Below are 21275 nucleotides of genomic sequence, written 5' to 3'. Positions count from 1 at the left end.
TAAAAAAAAAACAACTTAGAAAAGTTAGGCAAATGATAGATTAATATCAGTACCGTCTCATTGTTTCCTTGTGCTCCCTGTCTATCTCGACTTGTTGTCTCTTGTCAATCTTCAATGGTCAGCTTTTTAGTGCAAGAACTATCTGTTATGTGTTCGTACAGCACCTGGCACAATGGCTCGTAGTCTGTGGCTGATACGTGCCAACAATATGGTGCAATTGCAAAAAAGGCAAATATCCTTTTGGAGTGTATTAACAGGAGTGTTGTACACAGGTACAAAATAGCAAGTGTGAATAATCGGGATGGAGAGGTGGGGGATAATAGGGTCCCACATAAGACAAAGCCCCTAATATCAGGATTGTCCTGATAATATCGGGACGTCTGGTCACCCTAGTTGTACATAAGCCACTGGAAGTAATTGTTCTGCTCTACTAGGCAGTATTCAAGTTGAATACTGTGTTCGGTTATGGGCACCACACTTTCATAAAGATTGAAGAGAGTCCAGAGGAAAGCAATAAAAGTGATGATAGGTCTAGAAAACATAACCTATGAGGAAAGGTTAAAAAAATGGGCACATATACGTTCAAGAAAAGACAACTTATCAGGTACTCCCTCATCCTTCAAATATATTAAGGGCTGTTTTAAAGAAGATGGTGATAAATTGTTCTCCATGGCCACTGAAGGTATCAGGACAAGACAATCTGTTTAATCTGCAGCAAGGGAGATTTGGAGTAGATATAAGAAAGATATTTCTAACTATAAGGATAGTTAAGTACTGGAATAGATTACCAAGGGATGTTATGGAATCCTGTCAATGGAGTATTTTAAGAACAGGTTAGACAAGCAACTGTCAGGGATGATCTAGGTATACTTGGACCTGCCTCAGTACAAGATGGACTAGAGGACCACTCAAGGTCTCTTGTGCCCTACATTTCTATAATTCTCTGTGCTACTGCAATATAAGTAAGTTACTAGATATATGTCAGCCAAACAGAATCTTGCAGTGAAAACAATTTATTTTGATTGTACTTCTTCCTTGATCAGTGATGTACTAAGCAACTTTCAATCCCAGTTTATAATAAGGGTAATTCAGAACTGTCATGAGAAATACATTTACATTTTTACAAACAGATATGCAAATACATATTACTATTTCTATTGTTTATTTAAAAAAACAAAACAGAATGCAAGGATTAAGTTTTTTGCTCACCTGTAAGTTTTCTGTAAATCAGCTGCTAAAATTCCAATGTCCACATATCGGCCACATTTATTACTGCTTAGGTACTGAAATGCAGAGTTTATAGAAATGAAAAAAATCTTTTTGCTGAAGTTATTGACCTTCACAAGTTATCATAAAAGAGAAAATTTAAACTGAAAAATCTAAACAGTTTGAATTTGTTTTGCACAAAGTTATCAGATTGCTAAATAATTTGACAGGAAACTATTAACTATTTTAAAAAAACAGGAGTACTTGTGGCACCTTAGAAACTAACAAATTTATTAGAGCATAAGCTTTTGTGGATTCTATGCATCCGATGAAGTGGGCTGTAGCCCACGAAAGCTTATGTTCTAATAAATTTGTTAGTCTCTAAGGTGCAACAAGTACTCCTGTTCTTTTTGCAGATACAGACTAACACGGCTGCTACTCTGAAACCTGTTATTAACTATTTACACAGCCAACCGGCCACATTTACTGGGAAAAGTAGTACATTATATTTGGAGGCCAAACTAACTATTGTCATTAATTGGGGCAACTCCATAGACTTCAACCAACAGAACAGTGATACTCAGATTGGTTAATAATTAAATCACACATATGTGCTGCAAAGAGCTGCAGGACACACATTAGGAAGCACAGTTTAAGTCATTAAGCAATCAGGATGCTTTTACTATCTTACAAACCAATTAAGTTATAAACTTGCACTAAGTTATTAACTTACTTCCTGTGAAACTAAAAACTAAATATGTCCCCCCTCATATTGTTTAAATATGATTAGTACTATAGTAAATGAAACAATACATTCACACTTCTGTGGCTCTTTTCAGTAATGATAGCTAATTTGGCTGCTGAAGCTAGGTCTGAGTATCATTGCAACTGCAATAAAGGAAAGATGGTCCTGCAGCCAAGGCACTGAACTTGGAAATGGAAATCATGGGTTCTATTTCTGCCTCTACTAAACTTTCTGTGCAACCTCATTTCTGTGTGTCTCAGTTCCCAATCTGTAAGTTGCAGGTCATAATTTAACACCTAATAGGGGTGTTGTGAAGATAAATTCATCTTTGCAAGGCGCTTGGGGGGGGGGGTGCCACAGAAAGTATGTGACTCAAATGCTATAGCATTACACCAGCTTTTATTTGCGACTTTTAGTCTGACCTATTTTCACAATAATCACACCCTCACATGGATCACCACCACCAACTCCAAAGGACTTGAGTGAAACCACTGCTTCCCCTCCCTCAAATCAGTAGCTGCCTAGCTGTCTCGGGTTTTCTAAAGGCACCCATTACTGTGCGATCGCAGCTCTCTCTGACCGGGGGGGGGGTGCCCAGCTGGTGTAGCCCCAGGAACAAGGTGACAACTTGCATGGAGCCCAAGGACCGCGCCCAGCGTGTTTTACAGACACACACGGCGCGTGGCGCTGGGATTGGCCCCGACAAATGACACAGCCGCTCCCCGCCCCCAGGGCCCGCGGAGAGCCGGGTCTGTCGCGCGGCGCGGCGGCGGGCTGCCCCTGCTTTGCGTTCAAGGCAACCCCTCAACCGCCCTGGAGGAGCGCGCGAGGGAACCGGGGGGGGGGGGGGGGGCGGGGCGCGTGACTTGGCTTCCCGGGGCTGGGGACCGGCAGGACCAAGCGGGGGGAGGGAATCCGCACCTGCTTGATTCGCTGCTTCAGGCGAGGGTCCGCAAAACTCCCCGCGCGGCCCCGCATGGCCCAGCGCCTCCGGCAGCTCTCGCCAAGCGAACCGAGGCTGCCCGGGCCGGGCGCCGCCTAAACCCTGCGGACGCGCCCCCAGAACGAGATCAACCCAGAGAGCCACTCTCGAATTCTATGCAGGCACCCGTCTAGCCACCTAAACCACCGACCGAAGGCCCCAGTCAAAATACCGCAACTTTATTGGCACTCCTGGTATTACGAACAAGACCTGTTCTGCGCTAGGGATCCCCTACGGTGCGTTTCCTGCATAGCAGGCGCCCCCGGCCCAAGACCCTCGGCTGCCTGGGGCTTTCTCACCATTCTGCCTTTGGGGCTGAAGATTCCTGCCTGTGGTCTGAGCCAAGCCAAATTCCTTCAGGCATTTTGCATTTATATCGTTTCGCTTCAGCGTAGGAAAGCCCTGTCCAGCCATTGGCCGCTCACTTCACCATTACTGAAGCTGCAGGCATAAAACTTGCCTTGTTTTGTAGATCCCATTCAGCCGTGGACATCAGCTATGTCTTTTTAAAGTCAGGCACAAGAAGTTGGTTGTATTGTGCTTACACTGAGGACCCAACAAAGAACAGCGTTTCAGTTAAAGCCATGCCAGAATCAGTCTGTCAATGGCAGGTTATTATTTATTATTGGTGTTATCACAGTGCCTAGGAGCCTTATGATTAAGCCAAGTAAATTAAATGCAAAGTTTAGGCATCAACACAACACTAAGTTTTACAAGTCTAGGATGCAAGTTGGACGTTTCCAATCCTTTCCCCCCTCCTCCTGGAACTTTAACACAATGTTGTCTTGTCCGCCTTGCACATACTGCAGGTAGTATTATACATTTCTGTTTCTCTTGTTAATTATGTTATTGAAATAACAAGATGTGCACACATAGCCCAGTTAGTAATGCAATAAGAACCTTAACTTTAGGAATGCCCTAACTTTCATGGGTTTTGTTTTATTAATGTCATGAGCATTAAATGTAAAAGTTATTATTTTAAATCCTATGCTAACCTCCCTCCACCCCATTTGCCCAGCTGTGGCAGCTATTAGGATTCTGTGCTTTCACCTGGGAGAAGGAAGTGGGTGGGTTTGGACTGGGGTCCAGGATTCCTGGGTGGGAGTCTGGGGGAGATGTGCTACTGGGATTCTATTCTGTGTAAGGTTCCTATCCCATCCTCATCAGCACAGTATCCCAGCCCCTTCCAGCAATACCCTATAGTGTGTGACACTCTCACAGACCTTGGGAGACAGGCCAGTCCTCGCTTACAGACAGCCCCTCAGCCTGAAGCAAATACACACCAGCAACTACACACCACACAACAGAAACACTAACACAGAATGAAACCCTGCAACAAATCCTGGTGTGAACTCTGTCCGCATGTCTATTCAAGGGACGCCATCACAGGACCTAACCACATCAGCCACACTATCAGGGGCTCGTTCACCTGCACATCTACCAATGTGATATTTGCCAACAATGCCCCTCTGTCATGTACATTGGCCAAACTGGACAGTCTCTATGCAAAAGAATAAATAGACACAAATCAGACATCAAGAATTGTAACATTCAAAAACCAGTCGGAGAACACTTCAATCTCCTGGGACACTCAATAACAGACTTAAAAGTGACTATTCTTCAACAAAAAAAAGCTTCAAAAACAGACTTCAGTGAGAAACTGCAGAACTGGAATTAATTTGCAAACTTGACACCATCAAATTAGGCTTGAATAAAGACTGGCAGTGGCTGGGTCACTACAAAAAGTAATTTTCCCTCTGTTGATAGTCACCCCTTCTTATCAACTGTTGGGAATGGGCCACAACCACCCTGATTGAATTGGTCTCGTTAGCACTGACCTCCCACTTGGTAAGGCAACTCCCATCTTTCCATGTGCTGTATATTTATACTTGCGTACTGTATAGATTCAGTCCATGCATCTGATGAAGTGGGTTATAGCCCACAAAAGCTTATGCCCAAATAAATTTGTTAGTCTCTAAGGTGCCACAAGGACGCCTCCTTGTTTTTAGTATATGTCAGGTGAGGGATTTTCCCAGCCTCTTCCCAAAGGATGGGTCCAAGCCTCGCTTCCCAGCAGGCCACCACCTCACCGCCCTGGGCAGCCTTTGCAGGCCGAAGGAGGGAAGTGAAGACTACACTTCCCAGCATGCCGCGGGGTGAGCTCCCGAGGGGGCGGACACTATAGCTGGAGACGGTGGGCGGGGTAGGCGGAAGGGAGCCGGAAACGGCAGTATACGGTGGCCCGGAGGCAGGGCGGCGGCAGCGGCGGCGGCGGCATGGAGTCCGTCGTATTCGTCTTCTCGCTTATTGATTGCTGCGCTCTGATCTTCCTCTCCGTGTATTTCGTATCCTCTGGGCGAAGGGGCCGGGGAGGGGGCGGCGTGTCGAGCAGAGCCGGGGGTGCTCGCGGCGTGGGGCGGCAACTCCAGGAAGGGGGGGCTTGGTGAGGGATAAGGGGTGCTACCCCTCCCCCGGGGTGGGGGAGGGCTGGGGTATCCCGGGTTGGGACACTCCCGGGGTGGGACACTCCCGGGGTGGCATGATACCCGGGGGATGGGGGTTGGAAGGTGAGTAGCTCCTAATTCTGCGGGGACATGTTTAAGCCTAAAGGCCTGATTTCATTGAAATGTTGTTTTAACAGTCAGGAAAGCAACATCTGTAGATGTTGGGGGTTTGTCAAATCCTGTTTTTGCAAAATCTCATTTGGGGCCGAAGTTGTTTCTCTGATATAGTTATTCTGTTGTTTGGATGAATAATGTGATAGTCATCCTTGTGAATTTCTCTGTGTTTTTGGGAATGATTTGCTAGTAATTTACATAGGATCTTTTAAATCGCACATTTGTCTCTCACTGTTGGCTCTCTACTTTAATTGGAGGATGAAGAACAATTAGTTAAGGATTTTAAAAAATAATTTGTACAATAAACATGGATGTTCCTCTGTCATACACAGATTTGGGTTCTGTTCCAATTTCATCATGATACAGCACATCTTGCATAGCTATCTAACAATAATCCATGAAGGTGCAGAAGATTCTGATTGTTGCTATGACTAAATGTACAAATCACCTACCTGGGTGTTGAACTGAACTCTGCTCTCCACAGAATTATCTCCCTAGATACATGAGCATTCAAAATACTTGTGAATTTTTGTCAGCCATTAGTTTCTTCTGAAACTGCTCGGGTAAAAAGGAAGTTGGAGAATGTTGCTAGGACTCAAAAAGGCAGCAGAGGAATAAGCTGTTACGTGAAAACATTTCTATAACACAGAAGAATGTGCAAAAACATGGTTCAGTAATGAAAGCATGCAGTATCCAATCCTCTAAATACAGAATTTCAATTAATTGCAATATGCTGCTTACACTCATAGTCCGCATAAGGAAAAGCACACTGTGCTGCTTCCATATAGTTCATGTTATCCTGATAACTGGATTTGGGGGAGGAGAGGTGCGCTAAAGTGTTGTTTTAAATCTCAAAAACCTCTAAAAGTTTGAGAAACCTTTGTAATCCAATGTTCTCTGGATTCTGTGGATGTCTTATTCTGTTGGAAATGTGTTCTTTGTGTTAGTATGCCACTAGTTCCTGGTTGAACTACCTTTGTAATTCTCCTTACACAAGGTTTCTCTAATCGCTCTTGTTTATTGTTTTATGGCATTGTTAGGATGCAAAGGGCACTGGGTCTTCATTAAAATCTCTCTTCTTGTTTCATCATGACACAAACGATGGCCTGAAGGGTTTTGTTTCTAAGGTAAATCAAAACCGGAAAGCCTTTAAAAACATCAGGAATATCAAGTGTCTTGTTTTTGCTGGAGAGCTTGAGTATGAACTTTTATACCTCATTTGGGGAGAAGTGGGGGTAAATCTTTTTTCAAAGAGAATTTTTCTGACTAAAAATCCCTTCTCTCTTCTGGAATCAGTTTCTTGTGATAGCATCCCACTTGTTCTCCAGCCGAACATAGAGAAACCTGACGTTGCTAATTTTTTTTTAAAATAGCAGAACTAATGTTTTTAAACCTTTCAGGTGACTTTGTATGTAAAAGAACAAAAAAGTGCACATTTTTCTTCCTTCACAGATTATCTTTAAATAATAGTTCTGATATTAAAAGCACCTCTTGTTTTTCTTGTGGAGTAATGTCATGATTATACATTTCAAAGTATCCATCACCAGAGCATCTGGGCACTATTTATAAAATAAACATTAGTTTGCATTTTTCTAGCACTTTGCATTGGGGATCTCAAAGCACTCACACAAATGTGAACTAATTATAACTCTCAATACCCCTGTCTGATGGTAGTATTCTCAGTGAGTTAAGAAATACTGTATTTGTTTTCAGTTATAAGCATAGGTGCCAACTCTGTGGGTGCTTGGGGCTGGAGCACCCACGGAGAAAAATTGGTGGGTGTTCTGCACCCACCAGTAGCTCCCCACCCCAGCTCGCCTCCGCCTCTTCCCCTGAGTGCGCTGCTGCATCCTGCTTCTCCCCTGTCCCTCCCAGCGCTTGTGCTGCAAAACAGCTGTTTCGCACAGCAAGCACTGGCAGGGAGGGGGGAAGAGGAGGAATGCGGCGCACTCGGGGAAGAGGCAGGGCCGGGGCAGGGATTTCGGGAGGGGTCCAGTGGGGCAGGGAGGGGCCGGGGCTAGTAAGGGGCTAAATTCAATTGATGTCAGAGGGACCATTTGTATAAATAAGTGTCGTAGGACAAGGCCCAGGAATGGAAACTGCGTTGAGAAATAAGCAAGCTCTGGAGTTCCCTAATTTGTGTTCAGTGTGTTGAAGCACTTGGCCGACAGTCATTAGTAAAAAGCATTGTGAGATCACTTGTGTGCTGACTCCACTGTGTTCCACATCTTTTCCTCACACATGTGATATAGTAAAGAGAATAAAATAGGACAATAAATGTAATTTACCTCCAATGTAACTGTGACAGTTTTGCTGTAACAGAAAAGAGTGTCCCAGTTAAGGCCTTAACTCCTCTGTCCTATAGTAACGATGTACCTAATTACTGTGAGAGTTAAAATATAGCTTTGAATTACTGTATGACAAAAGATGTTCCTTATCTTGGACTTCAGATAATAACACTATCAGATTTGGAATGTGACTATATTAATGCAAGATCTTGCTGTTCAAAACTAAATAAAGTAAGAAATCTTATGTTGCATTTAATTTGATAAAACTCAGTAGATCCTGTGTCCTACCATTGGAAACAATAGGGGGTGCTGTGAATCTCAGAATGGTGATGGGTGTTGCTTTTTCTTTTCCCATGCCTTTCTCTCACCTCAACTCCTAGAATGAACCTTTCTCCTATGTCCAACAGTGTGAACTGTGAGGCATTCCCCCTGTCCCTGGTGCTTTTGAGGCAGACAAATAAATTGGCCGTATACGTGCAGCTTAGGCAGCACTTTGCTTAGAATCTCTAGATTCTCTGCCTCTATCCCTGGGGATGAGGCAGACCAATTGTGACATGGTTTTGTGATCTTTCTAATGCTTTTTAGTTACTTTATTAGAAATCTGGCTATAATTCTTGGCCTTTTTTGACCAGAGCAGTTCTCAGGCCTTGTCTACCTGAGAAATTGTAGCATTTTAACTAGATCTGCTTAGAAACTGACGAAGTTAAATTGGTATGTTCCTCTTGTGTGGACATACTTATTTTGGTTTGAGTGGCATAAGATTAGGTTTGGCAGAATTCAGGAATTTTTGAATTTCAACAGATAATATTGATTATTTTTAGCCTTTATTAGTTTTTATCATTTTTAAATTTTCAGTTTCACAGTGAGGCTCCAGCATACTCTCTACACAGCCACGGGGCTGATGACAGCAGAGCTGCAGGGGGCTCCCTGCACAGGTGTGCAGCCCAGAATGCCAGATCCCTGTGGGTTCTAGGGCAGGGGAAGCTGCGTTTGCTGTATGGAGCAGAGACCCCCTTGGAGGGACCACAGTGAGGTGGATGAGTACTTGACTGTACGGGAGGCCACCCTGCTGCTGAATGGCTCCTGCCTAGAGATGGCCTCCTGCTCTTCTGGTTGGTGACTATAGGGGGCCTCTGCCTGGTCATATAGCAAAACCCAGGATACCAAATCCCTGTGGTTGCTAGGTGTGGTAAAGGCTGCATATACTTATTGCTGTCAATGGATTCCCCCTCCACCCCCCCATTTCTGTATGTTAAGTGAAATCAACATTTACAGATCATAAAAGATTTAAATTAAATCCTCCTGATGAAGATTCCCAACTTGAGATAAATCCGTATAAGGCCCTTTTACATACAAGTGTGTCCACTGAAGAGGGTTGCTCCAACTTAACTAAATCAAGTTCTAAGCCATTGGTACCATTTTTCCATGTAGCTCAGGTCTGAGACACTGATCTACACTTGTTGAGGTGGGTCACTTTTCTTGCTTTGGTTGGTTTTACATTGTTGATAGATTTGCTGCCTATTTTCTGAGCCCTGGGGGTACTGTTGTTCTCCGCAAATCAAGATATTTTTTCAGAGACTGTATCAAATTGAACAAACACCAAGGAGTGGGCTAATTGCACTGTAACCAGGGCAGCATGAAGGAAAAAAATAAATAAAAGGATTGATTTGTCAGTTTTCTGGGTTTTGAGATGGTCCCCACCTCTGTGGACACACGCTACATTTTGTTCACATTGTGTACATTTTACTTGTTCAGATGTCCATTATCCAAAGTGATAACTAGTGATTGATATTAAATATGTGTCACTGTGCATTCATGTGTGTGGTTTTTGGTTTGTTTTTTGTTTGTTTACTGGACTCTGAGTAGAGAATCTGAGAACTTTAAAAAGTTATTTCATAGTAAAACATTTTTCAAATATCAAATGATGGGAAAAAATCTATTTCAGATCAGTTGAATGTGTCTCTTTTCCTACTCAGTTACTCTTTCCCCCCCCCCCAAGAGTTAAATAGGTGAAGGTTACACTTTTGGTGAATTGACTTGTATGGACAAATAAGCAAATCCTCAAGTGTAGGGAATCATTTTGCTGAGTAAATACTTCTAATGAAACTGATAAAATGAAGAACCTGACTGTTCAACCTTCTGTGACACTTTTCCCAAAAAAGTGGGTTTGTGACTCATGTCCTGTCCAGATTTCATTACATTCTACCTACCTAAATCCCACGCTCCTTGCAGTTGATCTAGAATTTAATATTCTTCTTTTTCTGCCTTAAATTGTTGTGTAGTGTAGCTGTGTGCAAACAGCTATTGTGTTTCACCCCAGAATGTGATGCATTTCAGTGGAGCTGAAGCGATTCATATAGTTGAGTGCTATGTAGGTTCTTTCTCTGGCTTATCACCATGGTATCTGGATAAAAGGCGGTATATACATAGATCTCTAATACAGTGGGGAAATGTTTCCAGAACTCTTTCTTTAGACAAACAGGGTAGATTTTGATTTAAATTACTTCAAGTTAAATATTTTAATCATGATTTAAATCTGCCTGCAGGAAATCAATTATTTAAAATCAAGATTTTAATTATGTTTTGCATTTGTGAGTTTTTTCTTTCCTAAAGTAAGGTTGATTCTCATTGATTAGTAACCACTCAAACATGTTGATTTCCAACTAAGTATATCCTTTTTACCCTAAATTGGAACTTCTTTTTGCTAACCAGGAGGCTACAGTATTGTCTATATACATATGTTTAAACAATTATACAGCTTAACATATGTATATTACCAGATTCTTAATTTTTATTTTTCATAATAGAAAATGGGGAATGATGCATTTCTTATTCACTAGATTTTGTGTGTGTGATTTATATGGATGGAAATTGGAATTTAACTAAAAATGCTCAAAAACAGCATTTTAGTTAAATAAAACTAATAACTTTATCTTACATGTGCTGGAAACATAAGAAAAAAGTTTATCAGAACACGTTTTGCATCTTAAACTAACTGATTTACTTACCAAAGGAAATGTTATCTGTAGTTAGTGAATTGAAGTGATTGTTTCTGGTCACCATGTGCCTCAAGATTTTAGAATTAGTAGATGTCATCTTGCAACTATTTTTTATTCATATATTGGAAGAGGAAAATAAGCTTTCCTGCTTTTTCACTTCCAAGTGGTTTCTCAACTTTGAATGAAGTAGTCACTAGTTGAGTAAACTGAAATGAAGAAAACATTCTCTGCACGTGCAGAAGAAGCTGGTGTAGCACTTCCAACAAACTTTGCTTCCAGGTGCTTAACCAGGGACTTCCACCAGTTCAGTACTTTGATTTTCTTTAAAACTTTGGCAGCAAACATTGACTGCCTAATATAATCAATTAAAACCATATGCTAAATAAAAAAAAAAAAGTAAATTTAAGCCTTTACATAGTTTGTCATCATTGCAAATTTAATTTTAAAACCCCCTTTAATTCTAAAAAAGAAATCTGATTTTAATTTTTTTTATCAGTTTTTATCCACTATGTGTACACATAGAGGTTTTGACATAATTACACTAAGGGTTGGTTCCTTTAGGGGGCGCACTCTGTGTAAATGTTTAAACTTCTGTCATATTTCCTTTTTTGCAGTGGGTCCTCCCAGAATTGATTGGCCATACTATTGTCACTGTATTAATGCTTATTTCATTGCACTGGTTCATCTTCCTCCTTAATTTACCGGTAGCAACCTGGAATATATATAGGTAAGTGCACAGGATTTTATTTTCGTGTTCTCTTGAAATTTCACTACTTTCAGACTCGAGTTTGAAGATAAACTGTATGTTGTCCCAATACATCGTGACTGGATATTTCATTTATATCCTTGAGTTGTTTAATTCACTGTAGGCACTTTTGAAACTGTTCACAAATCTGACCTTTTTAAAATTTCCCATTTAGCCCAAAAGTTTAGAAAATTGGCCTCTCTAGCGCTTTTAGGTGAAAATTCAACAAAGTTTGAGAATTTGAGATTCTTCAGTCTGTTGTTTTTGTTGTAAAATTTATAATGATGAAGTACCTTGCTACTGTGAGTCAGCCTCAGGTTTTCAAGGGTATAATGGCTTGAGCCTTTGAAAATAGTAGCATGTTAATGGAGTGAAATACTGAAAGCTCTGGTGCCAAGATGTTTCCTCTCATTGCTCTGGTCCTGTGTCCGATGCCCATGTGCTTGTTAGATTCCCCTCTTTCAGGTTTCACCCCTCACTTTAAAATCTCACCAAGAGATGGTGTAAAGACAGTTCTTGTACTGCTGCAACTATGTGGGTATAGTGATACAACCTCTGTCGTGGATGTTGTTGTACTGGTATAAAATTTACAGGAATAAGCAACACTGATATTGGCACCGTTAGGGTATATCAGTGTCCATGCAAGGAGGCTATATTGCTTTAACTATTAATTTCTGCACCAATATTGTTTATAACAATTCAAAGATTGTGTATAGATGAGGCCCTAGGTGCTACACTTGGCTATGACTCTTCCCTTCTCTCTGTCTCTGTCCAAACTTCCTGTTCATTGCTTCTTTCACCTCCATTGTCCACTCTCGATTTTGTGCCATCTCCATTGTGCCTTGAACAGCCTGCCATTTTGTGTATCAAGCTCCATCTACCTGTCTTAAATGTGTGTGTGTTTATAAAAAAAAAAAAAAAAAAACACCCCACACCTATAGCATAAAGCCCTCTCTCCATTTTGTGTGGTGTGTACTAGTATTGCTGCATTTTTGAACTGGGAACTCCTTAGGACAGGGACCTGTTTCTCGCACTTGTTCGGTTGCTGTACAGAGAAAGTGTACGCTAATGTCACCATATTAATGAAGAACATGAGCAAGATCCTTGCAAACCACCATTAACCTTCCTCCAGAAGCTACCTGTAAGATGAAGTGCATGTGGCCAGAAGACCAAATGCTTATCATTTAGTTGTATAATGTTTAACTCAGAGAAGCAATTCCATATTGTCATGAAAGATAAGTCAGAATAATTATGCTTGAGTTGTTTTTAGACAAGACATACAAATTTGTTATTGCCCTTGGCTCATAGAAAAGTGCCAGTCAGCCCATAGCATTTGAGTAGCATGAGTCTCTAACTTGTATACAGTACCTCCCTTGTATCTGTGTACGTAGACTGCGTTTGGCTGTGAAGTGTCTTGTGGTATAAATGCATGAAAGATGCTACATAAACTAAGTGATATTGCTCAAAAAGACTGTTTACCTTGGTAACTGACTAATTTGGGTTAGACTCTTTCTGCAGCAAGGCTGTACTTTTTCTTGCAAGACTTTCTGGGGGCGTTCCTCGGGCTTTTGAAAATCCCTCCTACTTATTTCCCCTTTGAATAACTCAAAGGTATTGTAGTGTCCCAGTCTCTGGAAGAAAATTTAAAGTAGCCTGTCAGTGTCGCTCCTTGTTGGCAAGTGGAGGTTATAGAGAGCAACACAATGCCTGCCCTCCCCATCTTTAATAAAAGAAACAATTCTCAAAGGTCATTTTGAATAGTCCGATTAAGTTTAATTATTAGATGTCAGTCACCCAGAAGTAATAGACCTTCTGAACACAAATATCCAGGTTTATTTTTTTCAATTTTAATTTACAGCTGGTATGACAAATTTAATGTAACAATTCGGTTCTGCACTTCTCCTTCCCCTGCAGGTCAGAATTACAAACTGCGTTTTTAATATCACCTTCCGTCTGAGAATCTTGGCATCCTTTACAAACACTAATAAATATACCCAACAACGCTGTCAGTATGTAACTGAACCATTTTACAGGTTAGCAAATGGAGGTGCAGAGAAGTAAATGACTTGGCTGATGTCACACGGAAAGTGTGTGGTATGGGTAGGGATAGAATCCAGATATGGTCCCCGCTACTATCTGTCTGTACAGGAAATATTGTATTGAGATGAACAACAAAAAATGCACGGGTCTGTCAGAATACATTTAGGAAGAGTTGTGGGAGTTTCCATTTGTGAAACTAGGATTAAATATTAAATCATAATCCATTTATGAGCATGAACTCTAAACTGCTATCGTCAGAAAGATTACTCAGAATCTTCTTTCTGAGCTAATGACATTTCAGAAACCAAGTTCTGACCTACAACAAAATTACTGCACCTGCAGGAGTTTTGAGTGGTGCCAGACTATCCGTTTCATCCCAAGCTGTGTAGAGTACAAAACAAACAACTGAAGAAGTCTTCTTAGCTTCCTTATGATCTTAGCAAAACTGTGCTCTGTTAAGAGGCTGGTCGCCAGGGTGAATGTTCGTGTGGACAAAGTTAGGGTCATGTTGTTTTTTTGTTTTTTTAATTCCCCTTGAAATCCTGTATGTTAGGATTACCACACAAATAGCATGGAAGTTTTGTCATGGAGTTCAGTGAGCCAAATTCTGATGTTTATATTGAGTAGCATCTCACTCCACAAGGAGTCCCATTAATTTCTGTGAAAGTTTCATAGAGTCAGAGATGATCTGACATGAATAGGGTTATTCCAGTGTGCCCCAGTGGGGTCAGATGCAGGCCTATACTGCTTAATGAGGCTGAATATGAGACAGCTTTACAGGAACCGAGTTGCTTGAGACAACAAAGGGGGGAGATTCCCAAGATTCCAGGTGGTCAGCTATTTAGAAATCCTACCTGATCTCCTTGTTCAGGGTCTGGGATATGTAAGATATCTGGTCACTTAACTTTCAGTTCCTCTACTTTTTGCAGGATAGCGGTGATACTTTTTACAGCAGTCTCAAATGAGGCACCATTTGGGGCTTCTGTATTAACACTCTGCTTTCAGTACCCAGTTTTTCAACTTAAAGGGACACAGTTAACTTGAAATCTAACCACTTTCAAAAAAAGTGAAATATAAGTAGTAGTAAGCGCCACAGCTGCCCAAGTAACCCTACCAATCGTGGTGGTAGTAGTAGCATGTTTTTCTTCTCTGGTGCTGTGTGAAAGACCCCACACAAACAAGCTAGGAAACTGGGAGCATGTCTATATGCAAAGGTCCTTCAGAGGTAAAGTAAAGCAATTGAAAAATGGTGAAAATACTTACTCAGTTATAAGCATCTTAGATGTTGCTTGTAACAATAGGTTTAAAAAAATTGTGATTTTTGTTTTTAGTAGGCAACCCTTTAAAACTTAAACAAGAATTAAGAAACTTACTTTAACGCAGCACTGAAATGCTTTCATTTCTAGTGAATTCTAATAGGATCTGAAGTCTCTCAGCCCTCCTTTGCCTCAAGGCTTTATGCCCTGTAGGAAAATCTAATACAAGCCTGTGCCCCTAAGATGGCAGCTCCATGTCACGAGTGGAGGTTGTGAAGCACTGACGTGTATTTCTAGGAACAGTATTGGCAACTTCTTTGCTATATTTATTTATTTATTTTATTTATTTAGTGCTCTTAATATGTCACCTAATTACTGCAATTTTTTTTTTAGAAACTGACTCCAAATAACAATAAATAACTCAAAATTCTACAAGCTTTAATTTAAAATTGCATCTCTTCCTGTTTTGTGTGTCCCAAACCCTCCAGTGAGGGCAGCAGTTCACACATTTACCCCAAAGGCAAAGCAGGTAAAGAAGTGTGGCATTCATCTGCTAAGCAGTTTAAGAAAATGATGCAATATGTTCCCCATGGAAGAGGCACTACCAGGATATGTTTCATACTAGCACAAAGTTCATGTTCTTTGCTTTATTTAATTGAGGCACCACAAAGTAAACTGGAAAGTAACTTTCGTCTCCAGCTTTTCACTTACTTTAATGTTAGGGATTACTTGTAAAAATAAAGAAACAATTAGCCAACATTTATTTTTTTAAAAATTTAAACAAGAATAAACTTGCGTTCAAACACTGAAATTCTTTCATTTCCAATTGTTTCTAATGAGACCTGCATTTTCTGTGTCCTAATCTGCCTTATGGCACTTTGATCACAGATGAAGTGAATCAGAGAAATAATATGGAGTGGATTTCTTTCTTTTGTCCTGGCTGTATTCTGGTTGAATTTACTCTGGAGTTGCATGGCTTATTAGTGCTATGAATAGTCTCTCTCTTTGCTGGCAATATCTTTTCCCCTATGTTTGGTAAGGTAAAGGGGGAAAGCTTCTCGGTACCATGGTAGGGGAGCCAAGTTTCTCTTGTATGCAGAGGCAACCAAAGGTTGTTTTGGATTTACACTTCTGAGATCAGGAAAAGAGGGCTCAGAGCAGGAGTTTAATAAGGATATGCCCAACTAGTCTTTCTGTTACTTCTAGGAAGGTAGGGCTGAGGGGCTATCCAAACTGGATATTAATCTGGGTCATTTGAGGTAAGGGCTGCAGTCTTGGACATATTCAGACTGGTCTTGTAATGGAAACACAGTCAGGTAAAATGTAATGTCAGGTGAAAATACTTGTTTGATATTCATATGATGCTGAAATTTATTTTAGTGGCTTTATTCAGGGTTGAATTTTTTTGCTTTTTGGTAACTATGCTGAGTCTCTGATTTTGTTTGTTCTTTATCCTGGGGCCACCCAATGTCTGTCTCAGACCCCACACTAAAAATATTTGAATTTCTCTATTTCTTATCAACTGACTTTCCTGTTCCCCAGCCTAGCTGTTTAAATCAACCTTGGGGAATTTCTAGTTTTTACTAGACACTGAATAACCTTTTTAATGGCTTTACCACTTTTAAACAAATGGAATAGCTGCTCTAGCAAACACACAGATGCTTCAGATTCTGCCTGCCTAGGAAGTGGGAGGCCAGGACTTCTGTCTCAAGTTCTGAGTGGTAGCATGAACCCAGCTGCTGCAGGAGAATTGCAGAAATATAAAATAAAATCAGTGCTTTGTTTAGTATATTCCCCTTCAACCATTTTGGACAAATATAGGTGACTTTGTCTTTGAACATTCTGGCATAGCTGGTCAGATGTCATCCATTACATGTTGCACTTTGCAATAGGTGGGACTTTATCATTATATACAGCAAAGCACCAAATTCTGGCCTCAAATGCTTATTATTCACTTGCCCCAAAAAACATCCAAGGGGAAAATTTGGTCCAAAATATCAAATGGCACCTTGTCAGAATCAAGTAGGAGTGTAACGGTCCTTGCTCCAGCATTGTTCTCACTTGCTTCACCTCTGGAATACTGCTACCCTTTTCCTCAGAGAATGGATTAAATTATGATTATCTGAGTTTTAGGTTATGTAACAAAGGAATACAAAACTTAGAATTTCTCATCTCATAATAAAAATGAGGTCAACAGCACTTCTTCTCATTCCTGCCTGCTCTCTGATTTGGTCTGTTACAAAAGGTGTTTTCTTCATTTCTATGGCACTACAGAATCAGAGCCCTCCATATATTAGTAAACGTGTTCATCACACACCTCTGAGAAGAAGGGATGTATCATCCTCATTTTACAGATGGGGAACTGAAGTATGGAGAGACTGTGTATTGCCCATGGTCACACAGGATGTTTGTGACAGATGTGGGACTAGAACCCAGATTTTGTACAGCCCATTAATAGTGTCTTAACCAGGAGAACACATTTCCTTTGACTAGTTGTATCTGGCAGTGGAAGATGCTAATTCTGCCCAGAATCCTAGCAAAACCACTAGTGTGTTTAGGTTTAAGCCTCTTCACATTAACACACCTCCTCACTTTCGTTGGGCACTTTCTCCATAAATCTTGGTAACTACAAGCAGTAAGAGAACTCATATGGAATCAGTTATTACCACTGAAACTTTAATATGTGAATGTAGGTATATTTATAGCTTTCCCATGGCCACCTATTGTCCAACTCATTTGTGGATGCAAAGATTAGGTGATATCCAATATCCTGAAATTTATGAGAACAGCTGCTTTGTACTGAATTAGAAAATGACTCTTAAAATGGGGAGCAGTCTTTGTTTTCCTTCAGATGTTTCACTAAGACTTGTTTAAATACTGAGACTAAAATTATTTTGTTTTTAAACCTTTCAGGTTCATTATGGTGCCAAGTGGGAACATGGGGGTGTTTGACCCCACAGAGATCCATAATCGGGGACAATTGAAATCGCACATGAAGGAAGCCATGATTAAGCTAGGCTTTCACCTGCTTTGTTTCTTCATGTACCTTTACAGGTTAGTCTTAAATCTTGTGCAGCATAGGAACAAAGGAATTGTCATACCCCTATTTCATATCCTCTTTATTCTGCCGGTGTAACTGCATATCTATCCTCCTTCTGCAGCCTATTTAAGCTCTTTGCCCAAGTAATACCTTGTGGCAGTCAGTTCCAGGTTGAACGTGCACTCTCAAAATATTTATCTTAATCAGTTTGATTTGTTTCCTTGTTCAGAAATTTAAGAGTGGGCCTGACTAACTTCTAAACTAGGATGATTTAGTTTGAGGGAATCGGTCCTTCATGCACCAGCTTCTAACTGTGATGTCACATTCTAGATTATGCAGGGAAGAAGGGATTCAAGACTCCCTACTTCTAATGTAGGGGGTGGGAAAGCTCTTTTGAAAACAAATGCGCACAAACTCTGTAGCTGACTTAATCCATCATAAGTGAGCAGCAAAGGGTACAAATTAATTTGATTTGTAGTTCAAATTTAAAGGAAAGTAAATGGCAGAATGAGGGCCAATGGGATGGTGTTTCACTTACCTGTTATTGATAGAACTTTAGATTTTTTTTTAAAACAAAATTTAAAAATCTGACTTAATTTTAGTCATATCTAGCATGTCTACTCTGGGCTTATCACTTTATCTTGGCTGCAACTGCACTGGGTAGTTTCATATCTGTCTAATAACAGTTTCTCTCTCATATCTGGTTATAATGAAGCCTATTTTTCCTCTCATTGAAACATTTCATTTAATCTCAAATTTTCTATAAAACTTTTCAAAACATAAATTTGAGGCCTAAACTCCTCAAGCATCCTTTTTAAATTATGCTGTCCTGTGCACAGTGAGAAGGATTGTGAGTAACTACAGGGCATGTCTTTTTTTTTTTTAAGCTTTGTTCCATGTACATATGTAAATGTATATTTTTTTAACCCTTACATATCTTGGAAATCTGGGCAAAGTATCTTAGTGTAAAATCTTTTGGAAGCAGCATGCAGGGTGTTAAGTGGATTTAACACGGAGAATAAAAAAAGTGATAGTTAATATCTATCCAGTAAGGGAGCTACTTGGGGACTAAATTTGTTTTAATAGACATGTCTCATGCAAACCTTACCATAGGGTTGGCCAAGCTACAACTCGATGAGTTCTGTGACATAGCCACCTGCTCATTTCAAGATGGATCATTGCATGCTGGGATTTACAATCTCTGCAAATCTTGCCTTCATAATAAAGGTGAAGATGTGATCTCTGTTCTGCTTAAGCAAATGAGATGCATCCAACCATGAGGTGCTCAGAGATTTGCATATGCTTCAGTAATACACTGATTTCCTCTTTTTTGTCTTGCCACAGTATGATCTTGGCTTTGATAAATGACTGAAATTGAAAAGGAACTGGTTAGTTGCCAAATTCTGAACCATCCGACTCACTCCAGTGAACAGTTGTGGAGCCAGAGACACTTTCGAACATACCTGGACTGGTGTCGTCATGCAGTATATTTTTTCGTCTTTGAATAAGAAATATTTTTGCTGTATTTTTAACATAAAATATTTTAAAAACTGACAGTTTTTGTAGCAATTTGATTGTGTGGTATGAAAGGAACAAACAGTTATTAGATCTTGTTAGATTCAATTTTTATATGGAACTGATCTTGTAGCACAGCACCTTGCACTCTAAAGAAAAGACAGCCTGGTTTAGCAGGTCTCTGCTCAGGCCTATACCAGTGGAAGGTCCACATCCAAATTTAAGTGCAGGTTTAATGCATCTGCTCATTCATAAAGGCCTTTTGTAAGTGCCTCTGACTGTCGAGTTGTCTGAAGATCTATTTTGGAGCCCTGTAGTGGACAGTGCACGCTACAGGCTGGTGCTCCAGAGCAGCTTGTACCCACATGGATCTTTTATCTGCTTAGAGCTATTCCATGAAACAGCATTATGATGAAAGTAGCCTTTAAAAAAAAAAAAAAAACACTTCCATTATCTTATTTTCTGTATGGGGTAAGGCCCCAATAGCAAAAGCGATCCTGCTCTATGCTCTAGTGTAAACTTATCTGTCTCAACCTAAGAGAAACATGAATGATTCTTTTCCCTTACACTCTTGCTACATAATACATTAACCTACATATGGAGTCTCACGCGGGAGTAATCAACACATTGCAGCAAAGGACAGGAAGACTGGCAGAAGCTACAGTAAAGCTAAAGGACCTCTCACTCTAGTTATCCAATAACTTACTGTTCCCATTTCAAGATGGGTGAATCAAAAAAAACACTTATCAAAGAATAGTGTTCTGTATCAACATACTTTTGTCAGATACCTCCATGATGGTCAACTCTAACGTTCTCTTTGACTGCTCTCCCCATGCCACATTCACATCACATAGCTGAGCCTAAACTCATTTTTAGGGATTTTTATTTTCCGGTCAGTGTGTTTACTCTTTTTGATGATGCAAGCCACTTTTTCTAGATCAATCAGTCCATGTTTTTAAAATACAAAGTCTTAGCAAGACTCAGACAGGAAGGGATGAGAGATGCTATCCAAAAGAGCAATTGTATCCCTTCAATTTGATATGAAAAATTATAGTTGAAATTAAACTGATGCTAAAATAATTGCTGCAGATTCTTATTCTTTGAGGCCAGCACTAAAGACCTTTTAGAGTTGGAGAAATCAAGCTTCAGTATCTTGCCTTTAGCTTTCTTGCTGGGATAGCCTTGGCCTTAGATTTGAGGACATTAAACGTGCCATGTTTGGACACCAGTTGTTCCAAAATCAAAACCAATTATGTTTAGCAGACAAAATAGTTTGCATTGTTACCATGTTTACTTAAGTGCCAACAGTATACTCAGCTCTGCACAAGATCCAAAATAGAGATGGTACCAGCCTTAAAGAGCTTAAATAATAGATCCTGCATAGAGAGGATGTGCTAGGAAGCCCAGAAAACGGGGGAGAGTAAGGTTTTGTTTTTTAATGAGTCCTCATGTTAATCCTAGAAGGAATAGGTAGTAGGGCAACAGTAAGAATACTATCTCTCTACTGCTGCCTAGCTTACCATATGTGCAAAGGCAAACTGGACCTGTGCTGCAGCTCCATGTACTTTGTACACTCACTTGGAGATGCTACAATTGAATGTTCCTGAAGAATGCTTCCATAATCTACAGTAGCAGTGAAGAAGCTAAGTAGGATGCCCATCATGCTCTATGCATTGTCAGATCCAGTCTGCAATGCCATCTGCTATCATGCAAATATGCACCTAACTAAGGAAAGGGTGGGTTGTCAATAGCTATAGAAAAATAGGATGCAGAAAGCTTAATGCTGCTACCAACTCCTGAATTAGTACAAATAGTTCTAATCTCTCCCAGCACTTGTGCCT

The 21275-nt window shown here is 40.4% G+C and overlaps 2 protein-coding genes across 5 annotated transcripts in view; one reads left to right on the top strand and one right to left on the bottom strand.

Moving 5' to 3' along the window:
- NVL (nuclear VCP like) overlaps positions 1–5030 on the bottom strand; it is a 72878-nt gene extending 67848 nt beyond the window's left edge. For 2 of the 3 annotated variants that reach the window (XM_073338759.1, XM_073338761.1), the window contains exons 1-2: positions 2873–3059; positions 1210–1283 (exon numbers count right to left, since the gene is read on the bottom strand). In XM_073338759.1, the coding sequence (XP_073194860.1) occupies positions 1210–1283; positions 2873–2929 (131 nt within the window). In that variant the 5' untranslated portion in view covers positions 2930–3059. Of the gene's footprint in view, positions 1–1209; positions 1284–2872; positions 3060–3393; positions 3480–4830 lie in introns of those variants that run through there. The other variant, XM_073338760.1, reaches the window with a different exon arrangement.
- Positions 5031–5175: 145 nt separating this feature from the next.
- Positions 5176–19475, top strand: CNIH4 (cornichon family member 4). Of its 2 annotated transcripts, XM_073338757.1 has the most exons (5): positions 5176–5278; positions 8002–8070; positions 11453–11565; positions 17793–17933; positions 19264–19475. In XM_073338757.1, the coding sequence occupies exons 1-5, from the start codon at positions 5210–5212 to the stop codon at positions 19289–19291; spliced, it is 420 nt and encodes a 139-aa protein (XP_073194858.1). In that variant the 5' UTR covers positions 5176–5209; the 3' UTR covers positions 19292–19475. The 2 variants fall into 2 exon arrangements, with proteins under 2 accessions (XP_073194858.1, XP_073194859.1); XM_073338758.1 differs by lacking the exons at positions 5176–5278; positions 8002–8070 and adding an exon at positions 8695–8951.
- The last annotated feature ends 1800 nt before the right edge of the window (positions 19476–21275 follow it).

Source organism: Lepidochelys kempii, chromosome 3 (genome assembly GCF_965140265.1).
Source record: "Lepidochelys kempii isolate rLepKem1 chromosome 3, rLepKem1.hap2, whole genome shotgun sequence".
In the NCBI taxonomy this organism is placed as follows: Eukaryota; Metazoa; Chordata; order Testudines; family Cheloniidae; genus Lepidochelys; species Lepidochelys kempii.
Note: the sequence above shows the minus strand (reverse complement) of the source record. Positions and strands in the feature narration are given on the sequence as shown.